The 25,658-nt window shown below is 44.9% G+C and overlaps 1 protein-coding gene across 3 annotated transcripts in view; it reads left to right on the top strand.

The window, feature by feature from the left end:
• Positions 1–1,070: 1,070 nt before the first annotated feature.
• The window catches only part of FAM131B (family with sequence similarity 131 member B), a 33,457-nt gene continuing 8,869 nt past the window's right edge, over positions 1,071–25,658 (top strand). The window contains exons 1-6 of one of the 3 annotated variants that reach the window (XM_054070400.1): positions 1,071–1,371; positions 19,940–20,049; positions 21,527–21,562; positions 24,075–24,168; positions 24,746–24,943; positions 25,258–25,401. In XM_054070400.1, the coding sequence (XP_053926375.1) occupies positions 1,344–1,371; positions 19,940–20,049; positions 21,527–21,562; positions 24,075–24,168; positions 24,746–24,943; positions 25,258–25,401 (610 nt within the window). In that variant the 5' untranslated portion in view covers positions 1,071–1,343. Of the gene's footprint in view, positions 1,372–19,939; positions 20,050–21,526; positions 21,563–24,074; positions 24,169–24,732; positions 24,944–25,257; positions 25,402–25,658 lie in introns of those variants that run through there. The other 2 variants (XM_054070392.1, XM_054070410.1) reach the window with 2 other exon arrangements.

The following is a 25,658-nucleotide window of genomic DNA, read 5'->3' on the forward strand; positions in this document are numbered from 1 at the left end:
TTACACTTCAGCAGTGTTGTGTTCCCCACATTCAGTAAATCTTCAATACCCTAAAGAAGAGAAAAGATACCACAGCTGCATATATTCAAACATTGCTATATTTCTTTCTGCCTGTATCCTTACCACATAAATTTTAGCTTGTAGACTGACTTTGTGCAAGTAGACTGTCTGTTTATTGTTTCAGAGGATCAGGGAAAATACATTCCATGTGAAGCCCATTTTTAATGAGTTGGTTTTTTTTTTTTCTCCTTCCTTGGGTGAACTGCAAGTTGTAAATCGGAAAACAAATGAACTTACCTATTCCCCATTACTGATGTCGATCGGGGCTGTTCAGCTGTCTCGAGTGACTTCTGAGCAATGCAGACAAAATCTGGATTTTCCAGGCCCGAGGAGGAGAACAAAATGGCTCATTTGCTGTTACTGGAGATTGGTGGGAGGAAGATAGTGAGATCAGGGAGACCCGGCGTGAAGGAAGCGCAAAAGGGGACAGGGAGAAATCATGAGGGTTTCGGTGAAGGTGGAAGGTGCAGACTGAGGGGAAGCGAGACAGGAGGGCACTGCCTGTTGATGCTGCTACCAGGTGAGGCAGAATTCGGGCTGCGAAGGGAACAGACCTCGCAGCATCCTCTCCATCTGCAGCGATCCCGCCTCACCGCCACGGGGCTAAGCTCACTTCTCTCACCGCTTTGCAGGGCGATGGGGAGCGGCAGCGCCGCACTCGGGAGCCCTCGGGGCAGCAGCTGGCACCGGGGACACGGTCCCGCAGCGCCCGAGGGCTGCGGCGGCGGCGCTCCCGGACCCGGTCTCAGCGGGGGGATGCGCGGCGCGGCCACCAGGGGCTGCCGGTAATTGAATCGGGCTCTCAAGTGTAGTTACCGGGAAACGTCGCCCCCGCTTGTCCTTCCGGGGCCTCCCCGAGCCCGTTCCCAGCTCACCTGCGCCTCCCCGCCCGCACCTGCCCGCACCTCCCCGCCGCGGGGCCCCGCAGCCAATCGGGGCGGCGCTGCCGGCCGGCGCTGTTTACCCAATCGCATCCCGGCGGTGGAGGGAGGGAGAGAGGGAGGGAGGGGGGGTTGCTCGGCGCAGGCAGGGACGCGGCGAAGGAGCCGCAAGGGAGTGGAACAAAGCGCGAAGGAGCGGGTGACAGCCGGCCCGAGGGCTGCCCTCCCCGCGGGGGCGCCCCGCGCCCGGTCCCCAGCCATGACCCCGCGCCGGTCCCGGCTGCGCCGCCACGGCGCTTCCCGCTAAAGGCACCGGCTCCTTGCTCGACCCCTACCTCCTCCGCCTCCTCCTCGCCGCTGAGGCTGCCGCCTCCACCTCCCCCCCGGAGCCCTACCGGAGTGATGGGCTGCATCGGATCCCGCACCGTGGGTAAGGCGTTGGCGGGGCGGCGCCGGAGGATGCTCGGGAAAACGCGGCCCCCTCTCGGGCACACGGCACAGCGGCCACGGCACGGGTCGCCTCTCGCAGCCCAGGGCCCGGCCGAGCGCCATGAGCCGAGAGCGATCGCTCCTCACCTCCCCTTGCCCCGGTTCCCGCGGCGCGGCGGCGCCGAGCCCCGGGCGCTGGCCTAGGTGCTGCCGCGGGGACCGGACCCACGGCGCGGGGCTCCCCGGGGCCAGGGGGCGGGATAGGGGCTGGGAGGCAGCTCCCCGGGGCTGCGGGGTGGGCAGGAGCTGGGGGGCGGCTCCCCATGGCTCCGGGGCTGTGGGGCAGCTCCCCCGGGGCTGGTGAGTGGGCGGGAGCTGGGGGACAGCTCCCCGGGGCTCCGGGGCTGGGATGCAGCTCGCCGGGGCTGCGGGGTGGGCGGGGGCTGAGGGACAGCTCTCCATGGCTCCGGGCTAGGGGGCAGCTCCCCGGGGCTGGGATGAGCTCCCCGGGGCTGCGGGGTGGGCAGGAGCGGAGGTTCCCCGGGGACGGGGAACGGCTCCTCGGGGCCAGGGGGCGGGATAGGGGCTGAGGGGTGGCTTCCCGGCGCCGCAGGGCATGCCCGGGGCTGGGATGCAGCTCCCTGGGGCTGCGGGTGGCTCCTCGGTGTTGCGGGGCTGGGGACAACTCCCGGGGGCTGCGGAGTGGGCAGGGGCGGGGGAGGACATGACTCGCCGGGGATGGGGCACGACTCCTTGGGGCCAAGGTGTGGGATAGGGGCTGGGGGGCAGCTCCCTGGGGCTCCGGGGCTGGGATACAGCTCCCCAGGGCTGCGAGGCAGGGAGGCGGCTCCCCACGGCTCCGGGGCTAGAGGACTGCTCCGGGAATCAAGGGGTTGGAGCACGGCTTCCCGGGGATGCGGGGTGGGCAGGGGCTGGGGGGCGGCTCCCCATGGCTCCAGAGCTGGGGCACGGCTCCCCGGGGCCGCAGGGCATGCCCGGGGCTGGGATGCAGCTCCCCGGGGATGCAGGATGGGCAGGGGCTGGGGGGCGGCTCCCCATGCTTCCAGTGCTGGGGCACGACTCCTCGGGGCTACAGGGCATGCCCGGAGCTGGGGGACGGCTTCCCCAGATCCAACAGGATGGGGTACAGCTGCCCGTGGCCACAGGGCATGCCCAGAGCTGTGGGGGCATCCCCCCGTATCACTCGTGTCAGAAGATCACGGAACATGTGGGTCAGCGCAAAGCTTCCCCACGCAGGATCAGGGCCAGTGCTGCCGCCTGTTCTGGGTTCATTGTCATTCGGGTATACATAACGTTGCATGATCTGCACGTCGTCTTCTCTCCCCCTTCCCCCTACGTAGACTTGAGTGGAGAACAACAAACAAAAACTGAATCCCTTCCCTCTCCCAGAGCCGTTGCGAGGAGACACAGTGGGAGGAATCATATCTTTCCACTGGGCCACATGCATTTTACAGCAGAGGATCCCAAGCCTTTAGGCTATGTAGCCTAGCTCTCCCCTCCTACACATGTGGATACCAAAAGATCCCTTGATCCCTAAGTGCAGGTCTCCACAGGTCAAACCAGCATCCTGTGGCACACTCTCCTCCCCTCAGGAAAACTTCTTTCTGTGCAAACCTTGGTTACGTGAGGCCACGTCATTCAAGCTGCCAAAACACTCTGAGAGTAAAACACAGCCCAGTTGGTAGTTCATGTCTGTCTCTCAAGCCTTTCCACAAAGGACATGGGCTCTGTAACATCTGTGGGAAAAGGAAACCTCTTGGGGCAAAGGAGTTGAACCACTTCCTCAGCGTAAATCTGTGGGACTGTGTCAAAGCCTGGTGCTGTGACACCACTTGGCTCAATGGGAAAGCCCTTTGTGAGGACTTCCAGGGAACCACCTACTCCTGCAGCAGTAAACTTGGAACTACAGACTCCAGTTTCTACTTTGGGAATTAATTCCCACACCTAGGCTATGTCTCTTAGTGATCTCAAGTGTCCTCATGACCTAAAGAAATCTCCTCTGTCTTCTGTAAGGTCCACATGGCAAAGACCACTGCAATATTTCCCTTAAGATTCTTCAAGCTCACCTGGATCTCTGTCTTTATAACATACCAAAACATGCATTGCCTCCCTCTCCTGCCTTTCCCATATCCTCCTCACATACACGCTACCAAGGGCATTATTATCCTTTTAGCTGCCAAATTACCTATGACTCTTTTCTTAATGTGTGTCTGAGTTAGCAGCATTGATTCTTGTTCCCTCTCCCCACAACCCTGTTCAGATAAAGAACAAACATGCATCTGGTAACATTCACTCTCTACTCCAAAATGTGGTTAAGGTGTCATGCTTAACCACATAGGTATTTGTTCCTAAGTATGGCAGCATCTTTATGATGTGACCTGGAATATGTGTTACAAAAAAGCCTTGTATAACTGAGCTACTGCAAGTGTCATTCTCATATGTGTGTATATATATATATATATATGAAAATATGAATATTTTTATATATATTTTTAAATGTCATGCGGCTATGTAGGCATAGATGAAAATATAAAAGAGAATCTATGCACTAAAATGATGGCGGGGTAATGATAAGTGAAAATTCACTTAGATGGAAATTTCACTCTTTAAATATAGACCTTAATGGTACAGATATTGGACTTTTTATACTGTAGTGACTTTTGGTTTATGCAATATATGCTCATTCTAGATGGTGAGAGCACACTGGATGTTAGGGCCTCGTTTATATAGTTGACTAAGGAATTTTGCTTACTCTCATGCTATAGAGCTGTGTGTTAAGGGGGATTGTACAGCCGTGATTCTCATCTCTATGAGGGTCACACACAAATGTGGTAATAGTGTCCGATGCCTGCTCCATGAGAAACTTTTATGCTATTTTGTTTCAGTAGGGGCTTCGTCTGTTTAGAGTCCTAGAGGCTAGACTAGGTGAAGGTGGGATCCTTGAGTTTTAACTTGAACTTATCCACCTAAGGAGATTTGTTCAGAATGGTTCTTATTTTGCAGCCTAGATTTTTCACTCCAGCCTTACTGGAGTAATTGTGAGGATGCTTCAGGCCTATTTTGGGCAATCAGTGCTTTTAAGTGCTAGGTCTGAGTTCTTGAATGTGGTTGGAAACTAACACCCTAGCATAAGTAGAGCTTGGTGTTCTTGCTGTACATTGTATGTGGTTAGATTTTTGCAGAAGTAGTTCAATATCCAGGCTCTGTATTGCCTTTCCAAGACCAGGTGGGTCTAGAGATAGGGTGGTACAATTGTATAGGTTTTACCTTGGAATTTGCACATGGCAGATTTTGAGCTTAGAATTCAGGAGGTTTTAATTAGTGATAGCTTGTAATCAGTCTCATTTAGTTTATTCACCACACAGGGGCCAGTGCAGGAGCGTGCCCTGAGTTTGCTCCGGGCCTTTTTCCATTCCAGTTTTAAGCAAGCCATGTGATTTCTCCATCTCCCGCAGGGACATTTTACTATGATCTAGTTAGATGTCATAGTTTGCACATGTTTAGTGATGTGCAACTTTACATTTTCTTTCCTAAATATGAGTTTTCTGGTTATATCTCCCTGGGGAAAAGTAATTGAGAGGGTCATAACAGAGCGGCTCCATATGCATAAAATTGAAATGGAGTCTTATGACATCTTTCAGCCTTACAGAGGACACCAGACATCACAATGGCAATGATCAGATTAGAATTTCCTAGCTGAAAAGTAATCTTAAAAGGTTAAACTGGTACCAAATCACCTTCTCCACAGATGCACCCACTCACACCTCAATGTCATGTGTGTGCTTTGTGCTACATTGCATGATAGCAATTACACAATGAGCATTGCAGCTGGATTCTGTGTCTGATAATAACTGAAAGTCAGGTCTGCATACTGGTGATAATTACCCCATCTTAGTTCCCAGAGAGCTGCCTAGTGACTCTCATGATAGCTGAGACTCAGTTTCAGTGAATATAAAGGAAGTTTTTCGCTGAGGTTGCTGGACACTTAGGGCTGCAAAATCCAGCTAGGAACTTGCAGATATTTGAGTGCTAACTAAACACAAAGATCAGCTTGATTACCGTCAAGTGACTGAATTAGCCAAATTTAAGATTTCAGGCCTGCATGGATGTCTGAATGCATTGCAAGTGCACCTTTGACCACAGCTCAGACACGTCTTAATACTGGCTGTTCTGACTGGTGTGACAAGATCTCTCTTAATTCCTTGAGTGGATTTAAAGGAATAGAGAGCTCAAGCCTATTAAGCTCAAGATTGCTCTCTTTTTTTTCCCGATAGTGTCTCTGATTTCTCTCATGTCTGGCGCAGACGTTTTCTGAAGTGACATAAAATGGAAAAAGTGGAAAAATATTCCAAGAAATTAAAATTTAATAGTACTTTTGGAGTGTAGGGGAAAAGAGACTAGAGATCCTCACATTGGATATCAGGAAGAACTTTTGGACTGTGAGGATTGCCAAGCACTGGAAGGGTTTTTCCAGGAAGATTGTGCAGCGTCCATTCTTTGAGGTTTTCAAGATCAGTCTGGATAAAGCTCTGAATAATTTCATAGAATAGTTTGGGTTGGAAGGGACCTTAAAGATCATCTAGATCCACCCCCCCTGCCATGGGCAGGGGCATGCCACTAAATCAGGCTGCCCAAGGCCCCATGCAACCTGGCCTTGAACACCTCCTGGGATGGGGCAGCCACAACTTCCCTGGGCAACCTGTTCTAGTGCCTCACCACTCTCATGGTGAAGAAATTCTTCCTAATGTCCAGTCTAAATCTGTCCCTCTCCAGTTTATACCTGTTCCCCCTGGTCCTATCACCACAAGCCTTTATGAATAGCCCTTCCCCAGCTTTCTTGTAGGCCCCCTTCAGGTACTGGAAGGTTACTATAAGATCTCCTCAGAGCCTTCTCTTCTCCAGGCTGAACAAGTCCAACTCTTTCAGCCTGTCCTCATATGGAAGGTGCTCCAGCCCTCTTATCATCTTTGCAGCCCTCCTCTGGACCTGTTCCAACAGCTCCATATCCTTCTTATGTTGAGGATTCCAGAACTGGACACAATACTCCAGATGAGGTCTCATAAGAGAGGAACGGAGGGGGAGAATCACTTCCCTCGACCTGCTGGCCGTGCTTCTTTTGATGCAGCCCAGGACACGTTTGGCCTTCTGGGCTGCGAGCACACATTGCTGGCTCATGTCAAGCTTCTCATTGACCAGCACCCCCAAGTCCTTCTCTGCAGGGCTGCTCTCAATCACATCATCCCCCATCGTGCACTGAAAACGGGGATTGCCCTGACCCAGGTGCAGGACCTTACACTTGGCCTTGTTGAACCTCATCATGTTCTCACAGGCCCATTTCTCCAGTCTGTCCAGGTCCCTCTGGATGATCTCCTGTCCTTCTGATGTGGCAACTACACCACTCAGCTTGTTATCTGAAAACTTGCTGAGGGTGTACTCAATCTCGCTGTCAATGTCATTGATAAAGATATTGAACAGCACCGGTCCCAGTACGGACCCCTGAGGAACACCACTCGTCACAGATCTCCATCTGGACTTTGAGCCATTGACCACTACTCTTTGAATAGGACCATCCAGCCAGTTTCTTATCCACTGATTTGGTCTAACCTCATAGGTGATTCTGTTTTCAGCAGGAGTTTGGTCCTCAAGAGGTGCCTTCCAACCTGAATTATTCTGTAATCTTATGCTTGGGATTTAAAGCCTGGAGTGCTTGACTTTCTGAGTTAGGTTTGTCCTGGTGCTTTAGTCCTTTTCTGCCAGAGGACCCCAGGTCTTCTACATGTCATTAGTATGTTCCTACTATAACTGTCCCCCATCACTGCTTTACTTTAACTACTGGGAGTACCATGTGCCACAAACTCTCACCATAATAACCCTAGGTGTCACCTGAAGTCCTCCAGGTGTTTGCTTGGTCTGGGAATTTTGCAAGAAACCACTCAAGTGGTAGCTGGTTTAGGCTCATGCACAGAATATCAGTCACTTGGTAGGCCATGCCAAATGGAAAGGACAGTGCTCTGCATTTATCACTGTGAGTCAAATTTGAACTGCCAAAGCCAGCTGGCTGGTTTGCTGGACTCCCCTTTACAAGGAATGGTCGGTGTACTGTCAGAGGGAGGAGTACATACTTAATATGTTGCTTTCTCACTGGATGCATCCACAGTAGGAGAAATGGAGTCAAAACCATCCACTTCCAATCCAGCCACTTTAGATTTAGAATGGGAGCAGGATAGGAAACTGAAAAGAGTAGGGATAAGCAGCTGGAGGAATTGGTGAATGTTGCCTTCGTTTTTCTCCTTACTCATCCCCCCACAGATCTGATGGTGTGTGGAATGAGATCTGGTATGGCAAGTGTAGTCTATGCACTTGGAATGTGAAAAAGTGAGACATCCAATCTGCATACATACATCGTATCAAGGGGACCTAGTGTGCAGTTGCTCCCTCCTTCACCTTCAACATGTGAGTGAATCTGTGAAAAGAAAGAAAGAGGGAAAATTGTAGGAAAGAAAATGGTAATGCAGAAGAAACTGAGTCATGGCATTAGGGATGAAGTTGAAGGCGAAGACACACAGAACTCTGTGTAGAAACCTCCACTTTATAGGCAACGTGGGTAAAAGTGGGAATCCATGGAGTAGAGTATCCAGGTCTTTTGCTCCTCTCTTAGCTGGGGAGAGACAAACGGAACTGAAAGACAAAGAGACACCTTCCCTTCCAGATTAGACCGCTTTGTATTTGGTCTCTCACTTCATTACTCCTTCACAATCTGACCTTTCTTCTTTTGAGCAGGTCTCAATCTGATCACTTTAAAAACTCAACTAAAGAGCTTGGGATAAGAACTTACTTCTGCCAGTCAGGATCTGAACAGGGACTGTCTTGGGGACCTAGCAGCCAGTTGTCATGAATTGTGTACAAACTGATCGTCTCTGAGACCTGTCTCTCTCTTGTCAGGATTACTGAGAAAGGCTAGTGGTTTCAGAATTGTTGTGAGGAGAGGGCTAACAAATAGTGTGATTGCATAAGCCTAGCTTTATAAGGAAACCATACTAAAAACACGTGCAAGGTGAGTGTATCAACAGTGGTCATTAGTACAAGAAAGCAGTCTTTGGTGTGTTGCTGATCGACCTAAGATGTTGTGTGTGTGTGTGTGTGTGTGTTTTGTTTGTTTGCTTATTAGTTTTGTGGAGAACACAAAAGCTGAGATTTTGAGGAACAGAACTGGAAGACAACATACTGACTTTGTGAACTTTTATGGGCAGTAATATGAGAGAATTGTGAGAGAAATTACAAAGGAGCTGATGGGAAAATGAAAGTAATGAGTAGTATTTCATTGGCATGGTAGACCTGGGAGTCTTCAATCCTAGACTTGTATTGAAGCACAAAAAGTGAACTAATCAATAAATATTTTAGGCCTGTTTTCTTGGGGGAAGTAGGAGGAAAATAGTTTTCAGCTCATTTAATAAGAATATACTCTTCACCAGTAAACAACTATGATTTTAGACTGATACAACAGCCAATTCAAGATAACCTGCACTCAGGTGTTTGTGAACAGCTGGATAAAAAGGCAAAATTTGTTTTTCGATAAGTCTTGAAATAGCAAGGAAGATCTGGAATTCAAAAGCTGTGGTTTTATCACAACTTTAAAAGTTCTGTGAGATGACCTAAGTACTTAATTTTGTCAGTCTGATATAATTCCAAATAAAATAGTAGAAGGACAATATGCCAGCTGGAATCGGTTTATGCAAAATGGATCCTGTCAAGCTAACTTAATTTCATGAGTTTTATGAGACTCCCTGCAGCCAAGTACTTCTATAATAGAAGCACCTGTACCTACAATCATGGCGATGAATCTGAAAAACTAGATTGGTAAAAGATAAAACCGCTAATCAGTTAGCAGCCAACTTAATACTATGATTCTTTGACCCATGATGTATAAATGTGATACATTTTAAGTGCATTAACATTCAATAGATAGCAAAATAGTAACAAAGAATCATTGTTGAAAAGTTTGTGTTCCTTATGTGATCCCACAATTCTCAACATAGTTGTCAGTACCATGTGATTTTAACATACTACTCAAAATCCTGAGGGAAATCTAAAATACGGATAAGCTTGGTAGAATCTACAAAAACTGGAAGAACTGCTAAAAAATGAAAATACAAATTAAAAGGATAAATCACTGATATGGAACAGCTGGGTACTGAATGTTGACAGACAGTGTAGGTTTCAATCTAACCAAATATGAATTCACATATCTAATGACAAAGTGTGAACAGTATTAACAGGACCAGAGCTCTATGTTAGAAAGCAGTCACACTGAAAAAGATCATAGATATCTGAACAGATAATCAGCAGATCAACTGTTACTATTGTGAAGCTGCAGCCAAAGAAGCTAATGTGGTTCTTTGATTTATTAAGAGCTGAATATTGAACAGGAGGAGAGAAGGTTATATTTTCTTTGTGTATGGCACTTGAGAAAAAATTATTTATCTACTTTGTCTATTTCTATTATTATCACTTTGAGAAGCACTGCAGAACTGAAGAATGGCCAGGAAGTAAGCATCAAACCATGAATAAAAACTTACAGAAATGACTCGATTACAGTCTTTAAGTGTTTGAGTAAAGGAAAAAGCCCTAAAAAAAATCTGACTTTTCAGCCTAGGAGAAAACAGTTCATGTGATGGAAGGATGACAGATATATTCAGATTGGAAATGGGGCAAAAAATCAAATGGTAAAAAATACTGAACTATTGAAATAATTTACTAAGAGTTATACTGAGTCCTTTGTCACCTGAACTCATAAAAATCAAGACTTTTTAAAAAAATAATGCTCTAGCTCAAGCACAGCATAGAAAGTAGAATTAAGAAATGGAACACCTTTAGCCTGTCTTACTTTAATGAGATCAGATTAGATGTTTCTCTGTGAGTTTAAGCCCTGACTTCTGAAGTCCAGGAGCATACTAGACTTTTAAAGGAAATGTAGTTTCTGTATCCTGGGACGATGTCATTGTATCCACAGATGCTGATCACACATGGCTTGTGGGAAAAGTTTCAGTGCTAAATTTCTTAGCTAGATTGGAGAAAACAGTTTGCTGATCGAATTGGTTATCATGTGGATTGACATTCCACATGGGAAAAATAATTATATGGATTATACTACTGACCATTTATGATCACTGGCCAGGATGGTAACAGGAAGCTGTGACAGCCAGGTGAAGAAGCTGTGAAGGCAGGAAACTCTGTAGTAACAAGGACTTCAGTTAACCCTACGTGTAGGCTGGCAAATTAATTGTTTACTTCAGGAGCCGTTCAAAGAGCTTATAAAAGACAAGTACCATGCCTTGTGCAACAATTAGGACTTAGTGCATGATGTTACTACCACGAGAGAGCTTAACTCAGAGAGATTAAGACCATAGCAGAACACCACCTGCCAAGTCCCGCAGCCTCAAAAAAATCAAAGAACAGTTTTGTATCTGTTCATGGTGAAGGAAGTTGTGGAATTTTATCCTGTGGAACTTTTCCTTGTTGGGGATGCATCAGAAGATCAGCTTCTTATTAAAGCCACAGTAAATGAGGTTGTAGACCAGATAGATAAACAATTAATAAGTCATGATAGTATTCATATAAGATTTCTGGAGAAATTTGAGGCTGAAAAAGCTGAACTACTGATAATGATTTGTAACTCCTTTTCAAATTACTTTGGTACAGGAAGATTGTAAGGTATCTAATGTGATGCCAGTTTTTAACATGATTTTGAGGTCTGGGAAACTATAGGCTAGTAAACAAGATAAGCCTAGCAGACAAACTAATAAACATTACTCTAAAGAACAGAATTAGCTCATCCATGGGCAAATAAGATATACTGAGGAACAGTTAATACTACTGGAGTTAGGGGTATGTCAAACTTACAAGTCTTAGAAGAGGTCAACAAGCATATTGGCAAAGAGGAGATCCAATGGCTATAGTCTCCTCAGATTTGCAAAGCACGTTTGTAAAGGTCACTCACCCCAGGCTGTTAAAGATGTGAATCTGCTGCTGGATGAAAGGGAAGTTTCTGAGATTATTAAGTAGCTGGTTAAAGATAGGAAACAAGGATTAGCATGGAATAGCCAGTTTTCACAGGGGTGTTTTTTTCAGATTTTTGCATATCCATGAATGATATGAAAACACGAGGTAAATAATGAGATAATAAAGTATGATAATGACAGTAATCACTTGGAGGAGCAAACAAAAAGCTGTATGCAGAGAGTTGCAAAAGGATTTCACAATATCGAATGAGTAGGTGTTAAAATTATGGGTGATAATTGGTGTTAAAATTATGGGTGATAATTATTCTGGGCCTAGTTTTATGCTACAGACATCAACTGGATTACTGACCCCCCTTCTGTATAGAGTGAAAGGTGCATCAGTTGATGGGCATGTCCTCAGTGACTTCCAGCACCTTAAGCTGCATTTCTAAGGTGAACAGTGTTGCTGTTCCACCAGAGGTAGTGGCATGAGGCTTTATCTATGAAGCTGAACTACACCATGCTTTTCTACTGCTGCAGCAACTAGGCTTGGCAGTTAGACTTGTGAAGATCTCCTGCAGGAACACCCTAGAGAACCTTCCTGCCCAAAGTAAGGGGAATACGCAGCCCCTACAGAGACCTTCCCTCCATCCATGGAGGGAATTAAATTAGATCCCATCCAAGGGATTAATGAAGGGATTTTGAGCTGTTTCATTTGGAAAGAAAGAGAAGCATAGTGAGGAACCTGCTGGCCAACAGTGGTGGTGCCAGTGGTGCCAACAGTGCCATATACCAGCAAGTTCTGTAGCCAGAGCTGTGGTCACCATGGTACAGAGAAGCGCTCTGCCCTCTGGGTCCTCTTCCCTCCTTGAGTAGGACCCCCACTGATGAAGATGAGGTTGTAATCTGCCACGGCAAGGGTCAGTTGCATCTTCATCCTAGAGCAGTGAGTCTTCAGTAGGTGGCACAGCTTGTCCATCAACACAATAGGACTTGTGTGAGCAGATTTATCCTTGTAGCAACCAAAAGACTGTGGGTTGCCCCTCTCCTATTAAGTAAAGCTCCCCAGCCCAGCCAGTGCACCCTGGCAGAGAGCAAGGACTCTCCCCCTGGATGCAAGGAGCAGCAGCGGAGGGGATCAGAGAGGCCTCATGAACATCAAGCACTTCCTGAGGTTTGCTGCGTGTAGGTGTAGATGTCCTCAGGGCAGCAGGGAAAATTGTTGGTGGTTGTGATGTTGAGCTGTGGCCTCACCCTGATAGGTGCAGGGGTGGACAATCAGTGGCACAGCTGGGCACCTCCTCGTGGTGGCAGCTCTGCGTGGTGAGCTCAGCCCTTGCAGTCCCCATGCCAGCAGGTTTTGTCATTTTTCCCAGTTGCTTAGGGAGCTGTAGTGCTCTGTCTGGTGAGGATACTTGAAGCCCTGCTGATGGCTTTCTAGGACTGAGAACAGTTTCTCCCTCATTGCCCTGTACATCTGAAGGGAGCCAAGGCATTCTTGGCAGCTGCACTGGATCACTGCCATGGAAAAGAATGGATTGGTAAGGCAGGGCTCGTCTCATCAGTGATAGTGGCCTGTGACACCTCCCAACCAAGGACCTCAAATTCAGTGCTGACTGGAGTGACCAAAGGTTCAATGACAGGTGGACCATTCTGAGATCCCATAGTTTGGACCTTCACAGAGGAGTGACAGCAATGGCCTCATTCATCCCAGCTAGCTGTGGCTAGCTCTGGCCTCTTGGCTGTCTTTGAGGGTTCAGGCATGGCCTGAAGTGGCCTCCTCTGAGGATATGGAGGAGGTCTCTCTTCTCTCAAGGGATGGGAAATGCTGGACCCACAGGCATGGTCTCCATATCTGTCCACAAGACAAGGATTGTCAGTGGAAAGGGTTTGAGTCCCCAGGAAATAATACACAGAGGAAGGAGGCACAGAGGTAACATTTTTTCCCTGTAAGCAGCCCTCTTCTTCCCTGTCTAGGGGTCCTCCAGGTGGGGTGAGTATCTGCTTATGCTGTGGCCACTTCCATCTTTCCCTGTCTAGAAGACTAAAGACCCTTTTCTGGGCCAGAAAACAGTCAATTCAGAAGTGTCCCAGGCTCATCAAGGAAAGCCCTGAATGCCCCTTGAGGAGCTGTGGATGTATAAGAAGATTCCCAATGCTGAGTGATAAAAGGACTCTGCAGTTCTGCATGCCATGTCCTGCCCCCACTGTCTAGGTGGGGACTGTCCTCTGGGAGGGGGAGCTCTCCTTTGGAGCCCCTGCAGGAGAAGGCTGATGGAAATACCAACTTGTTGAGGGCAAACAAGGGGAAGATAATAAGGAGAGTAGCACTGGGAAAAAGAGTGAGACAGAAGTTAGTGCCACCTCTACACCCAGCAGCTGGAGGGTCTTGAGGAGAATGCAGAGCTCCTTACCATAAGCCTCCCAAGTAGTGGCTTGTGTTGCCAGGAAGCAAACCTGCTATGGCTTAGAGGCCATTGTCATGGCCTAAGGCGTCACTGTCTCTGGAAACTCCCACAATTTGTTTTTTGGGGAGGGTGTTGAGAGAGAGGCAGCAGTGTAGTTGCTGCCTGGCTGTCTCTGACCATTGCTGCTGTTCGTAAGTGAGATGCTTGCTGAGGACTGTGACGGAATGTGTGATGTCTGTGGTGATTGCCAGAATGATACCCCATACCTGATGGGGAGGACAGGAAAGGAGAGTAGAGCCTGGAACTGACAGACTGTCACTGCCCCCATGTGCTGATGTTTTGAGGAGGCTCTTGTTCTGCTTCTTCTTCCAACTTCTCTTCCAACTTGTCATACTGGCTGGGCAATGGTAGTAAATCCAGAAGTGCAGTGGTGGAGTCCCATCTTGGTCTGTTGATATCACATTGGCAGTGGTGCTGCCCACCCCACAGAGAGGGACTGAGAGCATCCCTGGGGTCAGGGACCCCTGTTTCTCCATTCATCCCAGTGTCTCCTTCCAGGCAAGGCAATAGCATCTGGGATCTTTTATGGGTGTTTGTTTACAACAATGCTTGTAGGAGGGTCCAGGAGAATACAGGGGGCTGGGGCAGGACATGTAACAGGGCTGGTCCATGGACAGGCAGGGGCAGGAAAACAGAAGATGAAAAATGCATGGAAGTGCTGAGGAGGAAGCCTAGGAGGTCTATGGTGTGAAAGGGAGAGCCTGAGGAAAAGGAAGGATGAGGGACCATGTGTATTTGTTTTTCATATGTATAGTAACAACAAGAAGAGATGGGGAAAATGGTAAAAAAGGGGAGTAAGGTAGCAGGAAGGCTCCGTGATGTTCTCTCCCCAAGTCCTTCACTGTGTTGCAGAACGTGAGTGCAGCAGGAGGTTATGGAAGCGTGGCCCCTTTTTCACCAGGTGGACATGAGGGACAGGCAGGGCCATTGGGATCTTGCTTTGTTCAGGGCTATGTGGCAGCAAGTGGGGATGGAGGTGTCAGCAGCAGCTGTGGACACAGTAGTTCTGGAGGCAATAGTGGTAGTGACACCTTTCCCTTCTTGCTCCAGGGTGCAGGAAGGGGAGTTCAGGGAGAAAGGTGCATTGTAATCTGCTGGTTGACTTCCAAGGAGTATTTAGGATGGTTCTTTTTCCTCACTGGTAGAGATGAAACCATGGGACATAGCTTACATCAGAATACTGATGGTATTCTTATGCTCTAGGACAGTGCCCATGTGACATGCTCACCATAGGGATTAAAATTTAAACACATATGGAGAGCAACAAATGAAATTGCCTTCTGCGTATTACTTCTGTGATGTTGGCTATAAGCCAACAAAAAAGGGCTGCTGCCTTCGTTCGTTCTGGTGTTTCATGCTTACTGTGCTGAATGAGGCCTCTGGGGACACATTCTCTGCACTTGAGAGAAGCAGTGAAAAATGAGGAGAAACCTATTGCCACTATTCATGCTGGCTGATACTTGTTCTGCAAATGAGACAGGGCTTTGTGATTTTTTTTTTTTTTTTAAAAATGTGTTAATTGGATGTATTTTATTTCGCAGAACTTCCTTAGCCTAAGTGACATGACTGCTTCTAAGAAGAGAACTGCCTGTGTCTAATGTTAGGCTCTCTGGCCATCTCCTTTTAGTTGCAAGGGCATGGTATGCAGTAGCCTTCAGTATTGATTTGAAAATGTTTCCAGTCAAGAAGAAAAATGTTGTTGTTGGAGCTTTTTTCATTAATTCCATTTTCTTAAAAGGAGCCTCCCTGCATGAAGAGGTAGAATGATCTGGGAAAGAATTTAGATGACCCAAATCCAAAGCAAAGATCCTGAGAACTGCCCATCTGATTCCTAATCTTACAGACATCTCAGAGCTGTAGTTATTTTCGTTTCTGATCTAGAACTTCAAAGACATTTGTTTTGTGGAGACCAAGACATTTCTCTGCCTTGATGAGCACCAAACTGTTCAGCTTGATCTCATCAGTGAAAACAGACTTTTTTCTGTTCATCTTACGCAAGTGATTCTGTTGGTAGGTGCCAGCAGCCGCTAACTAGTTTCTGCGTTTCCTCATGTAGTATAAGCTAGAATACTTGTACAGTTATGTGAATAACTCAGGTTGATTGGTTTCTCAGCTTTACCTGGGAGAATTTGAACACTGCGGTTCACCTCAGGGATAATTCACCTGACAGAGCTTTATTCCTTTCCTTGATGTTGACCTTTTGGCTAGCTTTGAATGGCTCTATGTAAAGCATGCAGGGAAAGAAAGGGTTTCTATGATTACACTATTCATCCTTCTGTCAGTCCTTTCGAGTTGCTTCAGCTGCTTTTATTTCAACCACGTTTGACAGGACATGATGATATTGTGCTTGACAAAGATACTAGACTCCTACAAGTATCATGAAAATTGATATCAGGGAAAGAACAATTTAAAGACTGGTCATAATTACTGCAATTACATTTATTGTTTTCTTAGCTGTTAAGTGAAAGAAGGGAATGGAAACGAATAATTGAACCATTTACTCAAAATATTGGTCTTTACCAGCAGTAACATTGGCTACCAATATTGAATGATAATGTTTCTACTCTCTTCTGGAAAGGAAAACTTGAGAAACAGATGAAAGTTTGCAAATAATAGATAATAGCAGTGCTGGAAATTCACTGTTTAATTATTATGTTTCTTCTTATGTTAATTGGGATGACTTATGAGAAAGCAATTAACATAAATACATTTGGTATATGCTGTACACCTTCACCAGCATCATGTCAGGAAGGAAAAACTCAGAATTTAAGATTCTCAAACTGAAGTAGTCTACTTAGTGTAGAACAAAATAGACAAGACAAATCAGAGCAGACGTTTAGCATCCAGCACAGAAGTTACAACAAAACAGATTGTTAAAAGCTTATGCATAGATGGAGATGCCTGATTCAAGCACATACCTTGCTAAAGCAACAAAATACAGGTACCAAATACAGCATCAACAAATACACGGTGGTAACAGGAACTGAGAAAATGTCAAGAGGAAACGCAAGGAGAATGGACTTGTTTAGATTAAGTAATGAATAATTCAGAACACAGTGATTTTCCTATGATCACAGAAATGCAAAGAAACTGAAAATATGTCTAACTAAGAAATTCTGTGTCTCCATGGTAAATTAAAGTATATGGCAAAACAGGCTACTGAAATAGGGCAATAGTAATATTAGATCAGCAAGATGGGATACAGTCCTCCAGATGGCTTCTTGTATTTTTACAATGAATTCATAAAAATGGTCATTATTTCATATTGCTTGGGGATGTTTAGTGCATGTTTTCTAATTTCTGAAAGTCCAAAGTTAACAGTGCTCAAAAAAAGAGAAAGAACAATAAAGTGGGGAAAAGAGTATTCTCTTTCCCCCACCTTTTCCCCTCTTTAATTGTTTTTCGTCTTTGTTATTTAGGAAGGTGGGACTTAAAAATCTTGGGTTTTATCTTAACAGTACTGTAACAGAAAGAGTGACGATATTTTTCCCCAAAGGCTTAGAAGTCTTGAGGTGGAATGTTACTTCAATTGTGATAGCGATACCTTTATTTGTTGAGTGTTTGTCAGTTTTTAAATCAAATTTATGTTAAAAATACAAAGCAACTGTGATCTGCAGACAGTGTGGCTTAACGTATTTATGTATTTCAACTGCTTTGGTTTTTTTCTCACCACTTCATATAGTTAACTTCATACTTGTTCTTCAATCATCTAATGAGTCTTCCAGAATAAGAATGGAATTGGGGTTAAAAAACCCCAAACAGTAATATTTTTTGTAAAAAAAATCAAGACATCTTTAAAAAGTTCAATGAAAATGAAAGCCCTCTTTAATCTTTCTATACAAACCATACAGGAACAATGGCAAGGAAATCAGAAACCCAGTTATCTTTCAACTTCCACCATCTCATTTCAGAATATTTAAATGAGAAATTCGGTAGCATATGTTAGTAAAAATCCCATTTTTAAATTAGCTTTATGACCCACTCATGTTTTAAAATGCTTATCAGCTCTATATGGAGAGGAGCAAATACTGTTCTGTAAAAGGTGATTGATGATAGAATTACAAATGCAATAGTCATGATGATTAGCAGAAGCTGGAGTAGAGAAAAGAAATTATATTGGAGAAGAAATGTTTTATTATGAAAGAAAAAAACTCATACTAATTGAAGGGAGAAAGAGGTTGACAAGAGGTTGGGGAAAGCCATTACTAAAATGCCTTTCAGTTTCTCTTTTCCCGCTTCACTATCCATACTTCTTTCTGATTTTCCACGTTTCTTTCCTTCCATCTGTCAGAACAGAATTTGATCCTTCATGTGTGTGGATTAAAGTTGTTCTCGCTATTTCTAGCAGAAGAGGAAAAAACACACTAACCTTTATCCAACTTTCAGTGAGAGAAAATAACATTGCCCCAGGCCCAATGCCAATTAGAACCTGGAGATTTCAACCACACTGTGTGATGTTGTTACTCTTCAGCAGAAATTACGGCATTTAACAGATATTTAAGAGTTATTTTCTCCCAAGATCTTTCTTTCTTTTTTAGTACCCTTAAACTGTTTAGACCAAGAATTTTCAATGATTATTCAGTCTTTATGACTACAATGGATGCAAGATCACGTTGCTCATTCTGTTTGTCTAGGTAGATGAGATATTCCAACTGGAGAAAAACAGTAGTAAATACATTTTTTAGGCCTTTAGTTCTACGATTGTGAAACAGATGTGGACTTAGAGACAAATAATTTTTTGATGTGAATGTTCTTCAGCCATTTCATGTCACCGTCTGCCAGAATGAAATTAATACTTTCCACAGTCTAGCACTTCATGGGAACTATCAGTGTGCTAGCAGAATTGAGAGTAAAGGTCATTTGCCGGACTTTTGGGTTGTCAAATCACATGTGCTGAGCAGCAGCCTCCCTGCAGCTGGGTTCGCTCTCTGACTGGGGGAGTCTTTGCAGTGCATTCGCAGCGCAGTGCTGCAGCCTATTTGGCACTGTGTGCCAGGATGTCTATCTAGACTTACAGAAGGCTCACATCACGATGCTGAGAAACAGATGAGTACAGGAGAAATGCCTAGGGTAAATGGAGATACAGAGATAAACAGAGGTAAACAGGCATGATACTGCGACGTGCACTGAAGGCTTCTGTACAGCTGCCTTCTGCTCTGGAGAGGTGGCATTTCCCCTGCCTCTCCAGCATCACTGTTTTGATCAGCTCTGTGGCTGGAATGCCACAGCCCTCCTCTTCTTGCGTGAAGGGTTGCAGGTGGAGGGAAGAAGCAGCGGCTGCCTTGCACAGGCAGGCTCCTGCTCTGCTCTTAACCATAGTTTTGTCCTCTTGCTGACCTCTGTTGATCCCTCAGCTCACCCTGGTCACACAGTCAGCTACTCCACTCCTTCCTGTACCTGGCCTCTCTGGATTTGCACTTCCCGGCAGGGCCCCTTTCTTCTTCCCTTTACCCCTTCCCTGTTCAAGGGAAATTAAATACGAATATGTTTTATTCTGAGGCACAACCAAACCTTACATCTTATGCCCTGGGACTGAAATGGGTGAGAGCAGTTCTGCATTACCGTGTATGCTTTTGTGTCCACATTTCGAAGAACTGGAAAATTTCGAAATAACTTCTCCTGAACTGTAACGACAGGTTTAAAATGATCTTTAATCTTGCTGAGTAAAGCAAGGACACCAACAACTCTAAGTTGATGTTAGACCAATTCAAATCATAAAAGAGAAATGCCTTGTTAAGTGATGAGGGTTTACTATTGGAATAGGTTATCAAAAGAGTTGGTTCTTTCTCGATCACACATCATGATGAGATGCTTTTTTTTCACTGGTGAAATGTGCTTTATCCAAGCATGCATTATGCTTGAGAAAAACACTAATTACCAATCTTCATGTGGCAATAACAGCGTGAGACACAATAGCTGATGATGTACAGGTGGTCTGGTTAAAATCAGAGGATCGGATTGAAGGCCACTGTGGCTTTAAACTCAGTGATACTCCAGTATGCTGAGCTGACTTGGCTTAAGACTTCTGTAACAGAACAAATTGTAGTGGCATTCAGAAGACTGACCAGATGTGTTCCCCCAGGAAATGAGGTGATTGCAGTAGACTGGAAGGGACTAAAAGATGTGGACCAAATCAATATGGACAGCACCAGTTCACTGCATGGCAGCAGCTTCCATCGACCTTCCACTGAGGTGAGTGCCTGTCCCAAACCCACTTACCCTGGGGGATTATAAGTTTCAGTTCTGTCTGAGTTGAGAAATGGGTGTTGTGCATCACTGGATTATCATCTGGGAGAGGACCAGAATACAAGTGTGCACCCAAAGATCAGACTTCCATATCTATGCCGTTTGACTTGCATTGAATAGAGTTGAGTCATTCCCTTCAAAATATCCATAGTGAGTAAGAATTTGCTGATGGAAGTGCTTTTAACCACTGGTGACTGGAGTGGAACATAACATGGAAAAAACTGTGGCAGTTCTGACAGGCCTGTAGGTCTGCATTCCTTGAATAATGGGTTTGTTGAAATGTCCAACACTATGTCCGTCTCAGCTTCTATGGCACTGCCATAAAATCTTTTGAAGAAACACACTTGTCTCCATGATTTCTAGGGATGCATTTACTGGTAACTCACTGCCAATTGATTTGCCATGTAGTATCTCAAGGGCTGATTCATTTGCTGTTCTGAATTATTGCAGCTTCTGCAATCTTAGATACCTGAATTTTCAGCTCTGTAAGGTTCAGGGTATGCGTTCATGATTAATAGAAAGGACAAAGCTATTTTAAGCAAGTATTTGAGAAAACACTAGTGATGTTCACAAATAACCTTAACAAATAACATACATTTGCAAAATCTTCCAAAGTGCTAATGTATAGGTATTTTTATTTCCTTGTTGTGCCTAACTGGCTTGGAATGTAACTGCAAGAAACTTTGAGTTTCATGGAATCTTGGCAGAAATTGTGGGGTCCAACCTTGTATGGAAAATTCAATTAAATCAAAGGCAGATCTGAAAGCCAACGAGCATAAACTATACCTCAGTGAACATTTTGATTTATGTGGATGGATACCATAAGTGTAAGTAATTAATCTAAATTTTCCTGAGTGTCCACATCCCAAAGATGTTGAGATGTGAGTCCTCCCAGGTGAAGGAGATGCATTATGAATTGGTAATGTAATTGCTGATGCGAGCAATGGATCTGGCTTGCAAGGGGAAAGTGGGTCAGAAGGGACAAACTGAAAGACTATGAGAGAAAATCATTTTAGCAGAAAATAATTCTGTAACTTGCTGTATTATACTCAAAATGCACAGGTAGCGTAGCTCCTCCTTGTGTTAGCCTCAAAGCGATGCAATTCCCACGCAGGGGTTCTCTCATTGAAACATTTAGGGAAAAAGAGTTGTTAGAAGGGGAATCTTATGAAAAGGTAGTTGCTTTCCTGTCTCTTACTCTCCATATGATCCTGTTTGCTTTTTTACCTTCCAATACCGTGATAACTACAGACACCATACACCATGATCAACAGCAGGGAATGAAACCAGCTTGAAAGACACAAGATTTTTAATACATCAGATAAAGTAGTGGCTGTTGATTATGGCAAACTACTGGAGAGGTGCATGGCTGTTTGCAACGTGTTTGTTATACTAACATGATGTCCTCCTTTGCTTTCTTTAGCAAACACGGACAGATTTCTCCTGGGATGGTATCAACGTGAGTATCTGCTATACCACTGTTCAAACTTCTAGTCACAGGAAGACAAGGTTTTCTCTGCCATTGGGTACAGAAATTCTGGGTATTTTCCATCATTCAGAGAATGGTGGTGAATTTTTGTTTGCCTCTGGGCCTTTTGCTGTCTGGCAGGTATTTTGTTCTGCAGGTGGCTACTAAATTGCCTTTGTCCTCTTTGGGACAAATATGTGTCATTTCATGTGCTTTCTTTTTGAGATTTCTGGGCACTGCTAGATAAAAGATGTCTGTCCAGAAGGTTTAAAAAATCAGTAGTCTTTGATTAGAGCATCGTTTCATCTCTTCCGGGAGTTTGGGAGAAATGTATCTGTCATTTTCAGTTGCATGCAGAAGAAAAAGAATTCTTAATGTCCCCTGGGGAAGACGGTCAGCACCAGTAAACTTCAGTTAACAAGTGGAAGAAGAAACAAGCAAACATTTTAATAACACATGTTCCTTGTTGCTTTTAATACCTATGCCATGAAAAAGTATGATTTTATTTTTTTTTCTTTTTCACTGATGCATAAAGAGCATCCTGAAAAGGGAATAATTCATGTTAGGAGTACCAAACTATTTTTTCTGCTCTGGAGGCTTAAAAAATCTGTTCACAAAAATTAGGCTTGATAGCTTTGTACACTTGGACAGGCAGGATAAGAAGATGCATTTTTGGTAGTATAAGCATTTTCAAATTCCAGATACTTTCAAAACTTTTAAATGGCAGTCATTTTGTGGTTCTCTCTGGTTTCAAATCACTTGGGCCACTGAATATCAAGGGAACTCATGTTTTTGACTAACCTTTGCCCTACTGACATCTCTTTCATGGTGGCACTTACGGCTTGGGAGCTTTTGCCTAGGCTCAATTAGAGAAACAAATTGTGCAAGAAAATTATGGTGCATGCAGCAGCTGTCTAGAAGAAATTTGCTATTTTTTTTTCTCTATCTAGCTGAAAGCAAGGTATACAAAGTCATGTTTCCTTAGATCATGTTTCCCTAAAGGTTGTAGAGGACAGTTTCATTACTTGCAGTTTCCCATTTTCCAACCTATTCTGAATCCGTGGAGCTCTTTCACAATGCAACTCTTTCTCAGTGTAAATCTTTGATATCAAAGCTCGCTCATGAATTTCCTTTCCATTCATTCCTGTCTTGATGTCATAGCTCTCCAACCTCACAGTGCTAGTTCCATGGTTACGTTCTTTTCTGGACTGTTTCTATGAGATGGCTCAGAGCACAACCCCGAGGCTGTCTTTAAACAAAAGGGTGGATACTGAACAGCAGCACCCAGGCAAGAATGTATGGAGTGGGGTCATATATGGACATTCTTCAACCAGCTTCGTCCCCAAAGGAATTGCGCCATGGAGTAACAGCTGTGTTCTCAGCTATACCTTTCACTTTTTACTGAATTTCCCCTGCTTTCTGATTTCTTCAGTTCACATATTATGCACAGACACTCCTGGCTCCAGAGTCAGAGGATGCCTTAGCTACTGCATTTACACTCAATTTCTAGAGAAACTTGCCTCCCCTATTTTGGCAGTTGACTGGGATTATATGCAGTTCAACATCTTTACAATGTCTTCCTTTGCCTCCAACTATTTGACTGTCTAGTGTTTGCTCCTCTTACATGTCATGAGATTTGTTCCTGTGACCAAATGCTTACTTTGTGTCAGGATTTAAAATTTCCAGTGTCATGGTCACTACTTTTGAGTGTCTTTGTGTTTGAAATATGCTGGACTTGATTTTCAGAGAGGTTGAAATGAAGAGCAGAAGCAATGTTTGTTTAGCCCACATGAAAATTAAGCCTCGTATGCAATGCCTGGCACCTCTGAAGAAGCCTGATGAAGTCATCTTGAGGAATTGTGTTTTATGATGATGTTTGTGATTGCTGCCTGTCCCAATAGTTTCCTGTCCTTGTTATTCAGGGAATGAGGGTGAACACAGAGAAGAGAGCAAAGGGAATTAAGTAGAACTGTAGAACTCATTTCATTAAAGGTAGTTGTAGGTGCTTGAAACAGGATGTATCACTGAGAGTCATGTTCATTTTGCTAAGATCATATGAGAAGAAGTGCAACCCAAAAGTAACATGTAAAGATTAATCTATGATGCATGTATTTTGCATCGCAGTGTCCTGTCTATCACGTTGTCAGCTCCCCATTGTAAGCTCCCAGAACTGTTCATCAGCAATGTCCTGCATCTCTACCAAAGAGCTGGGAACAGTGCAGCATGTCTATGGAAGACGGGCAGCAGCCAAAGGGAGGCTTCTCACAGCCTATTTCTGCCTCTCCCACTGCCCTTGCCTCACTTAGTCTCAATGCTATACAATACCCAGTCCTGGTTAAATAGCCTTCAATTTTTCCTTCCCTTCTTTTGTTCTTTTCCTTGTTGCTTGCTTCTGCTCCTCATCTTCTCCCTACCTTCTAGAATGCTTATACTGATTTCTCACCTCATTTCATTCCTTTTCTCCTTCCTATATATCATTTCTTCATATTCTCTCTCTTTTCAGCTCTCCATGGAAGATACGACCTCCATCCTCCCCAAGCTGAAACGCAACTCCAATGCTTATGGGATTGGGGCTTTGGCTAAATCATCTTTCTCTGGTGAGGTCCTCAAAATTTGGGTTTATCCTTGGCAGCTTCTCTCCACAGGCCTTTGTGCCTCTTCCCATGTCTCCCTGTTGCTCTCCAAACTGCTCCTTTCTGACTCTTACCTTTTTTGAGGCCTTAGAGGAGTCTCCACCACCACAGTTCTAGATACAGAAATCTCCTAGGTTTCTTTTGAAGAACAGATTTGTCTTACACCTGTTGGCTTCTCTTCAATTGCTTCCCCTCAAACAGTCTTGAGTTTAATCCTTTTTTTCTGTTTCTTAGTTTGGTCACTTCCAAGCTTCATCCCTCATGCCCAACTCTATCCCAAATGGATTCCAGGCAAGAAAGGAAATGGTCTTTCATATTTGGGGTTTCCCTTTTTGCCCATTCTGAGAGCTAGTCCAAAGAAAGATGGAGAAAGTCTCCTGGAGGGTGATACAGTGAAACATAGGAGACACCCAATCCAAGGTCTGAATCCTGTCAAGAAAGGAGGGAAGAAGCTTCACTTCCAAGAGCGGTAAAGGACATGGCAGACAAAGCTGGAGCTGTGTAATAGCCCCTCCTTGTTTTCTAATGTCTGGCCCCTTAGGGATATCTCGCAGCATGAAGGACCACGTCACAAAGCCAACAGCTATGGGCCAAGGACGTGTGGCTCACATGATCGAATGGCAAGGCTGGGGCAAAGGTAACAGCCAGCAGCAGCAACACACGCATGAGACAGCACGCAAAGATGCTGATGCCTACTCAGACCTGAGTGACGGTGAAAAGGAGGCACGGTTCCTTGCAGGTAGTGCTAAATTTTTGCCTTGTGGATTGGATTGGTTGAGATGTTTCAGCGTAGAATCCATGAGAGACCAAAGTGCAGGAAGCTGAAAAACCCAGCCTGTGGGTGGTTCAGGTGGTAGAAGGAGATGGGAGACTATGGTTGGAGTATTGCCAGTGGAATGCAAAGTGGAGAGGATGAGGGTCAACTGGGCTATGGTTGTTGCTGAGACAGGACAAGAGTGGGATGATGTGACCAAAAGATGTGGTTAAAGAGGGTGGTGAGAAATGGAGACTTTCACACATCCTTGTTTAACCTCTCTGTCTCCTTTGGCACAGGAGTAATGGAGCAATTTGCTATTTCTGAGGCAACTCTCATGGCCTGGTCCTCCATGGATGGTGAGGATGTGAGTGTAAACTCAAATCAGGAGAATCCAGGAGGAAACTACTCTGAGAACTATCAGGAGCTAATGGAGAGCCAAGGTGAGCTCCAGTGTCTCTTAATAATCTTGAGACATCGCTTTCTTGTTGTGTTGTTCTCTTTTACTCTGCTCTGTTTTATTCTGTAGCCTCGGTTTTGGGGGTTGAGATCAGAGGCATCACTTATTTGTGGAGATGTCCAAGGAGTCTAATCTTAATGAGGAGGCTCCAAAGCACAGTTTCTTTGCCTTTCTTGGACACAACTGTGGAAAGCTACCAGCTCTTGCAGTCAGTTGTGGGTATAATCCAGTTCATCTTCC

The sequence above is a fragment of the Cuculus canorus genome, chromosome 1 (assembly GCF_017976375.1).
Source record: "Cuculus canorus isolate bCucCan1 chromosome 1, bCucCan1.pri, whole genome shotgun sequence".
Taxonomy (NCBI): Eukaryota; Metazoa; Chordata; class Aves; order Cuculiformes; family Cuculidae; genus Cuculus; species Cuculus canorus.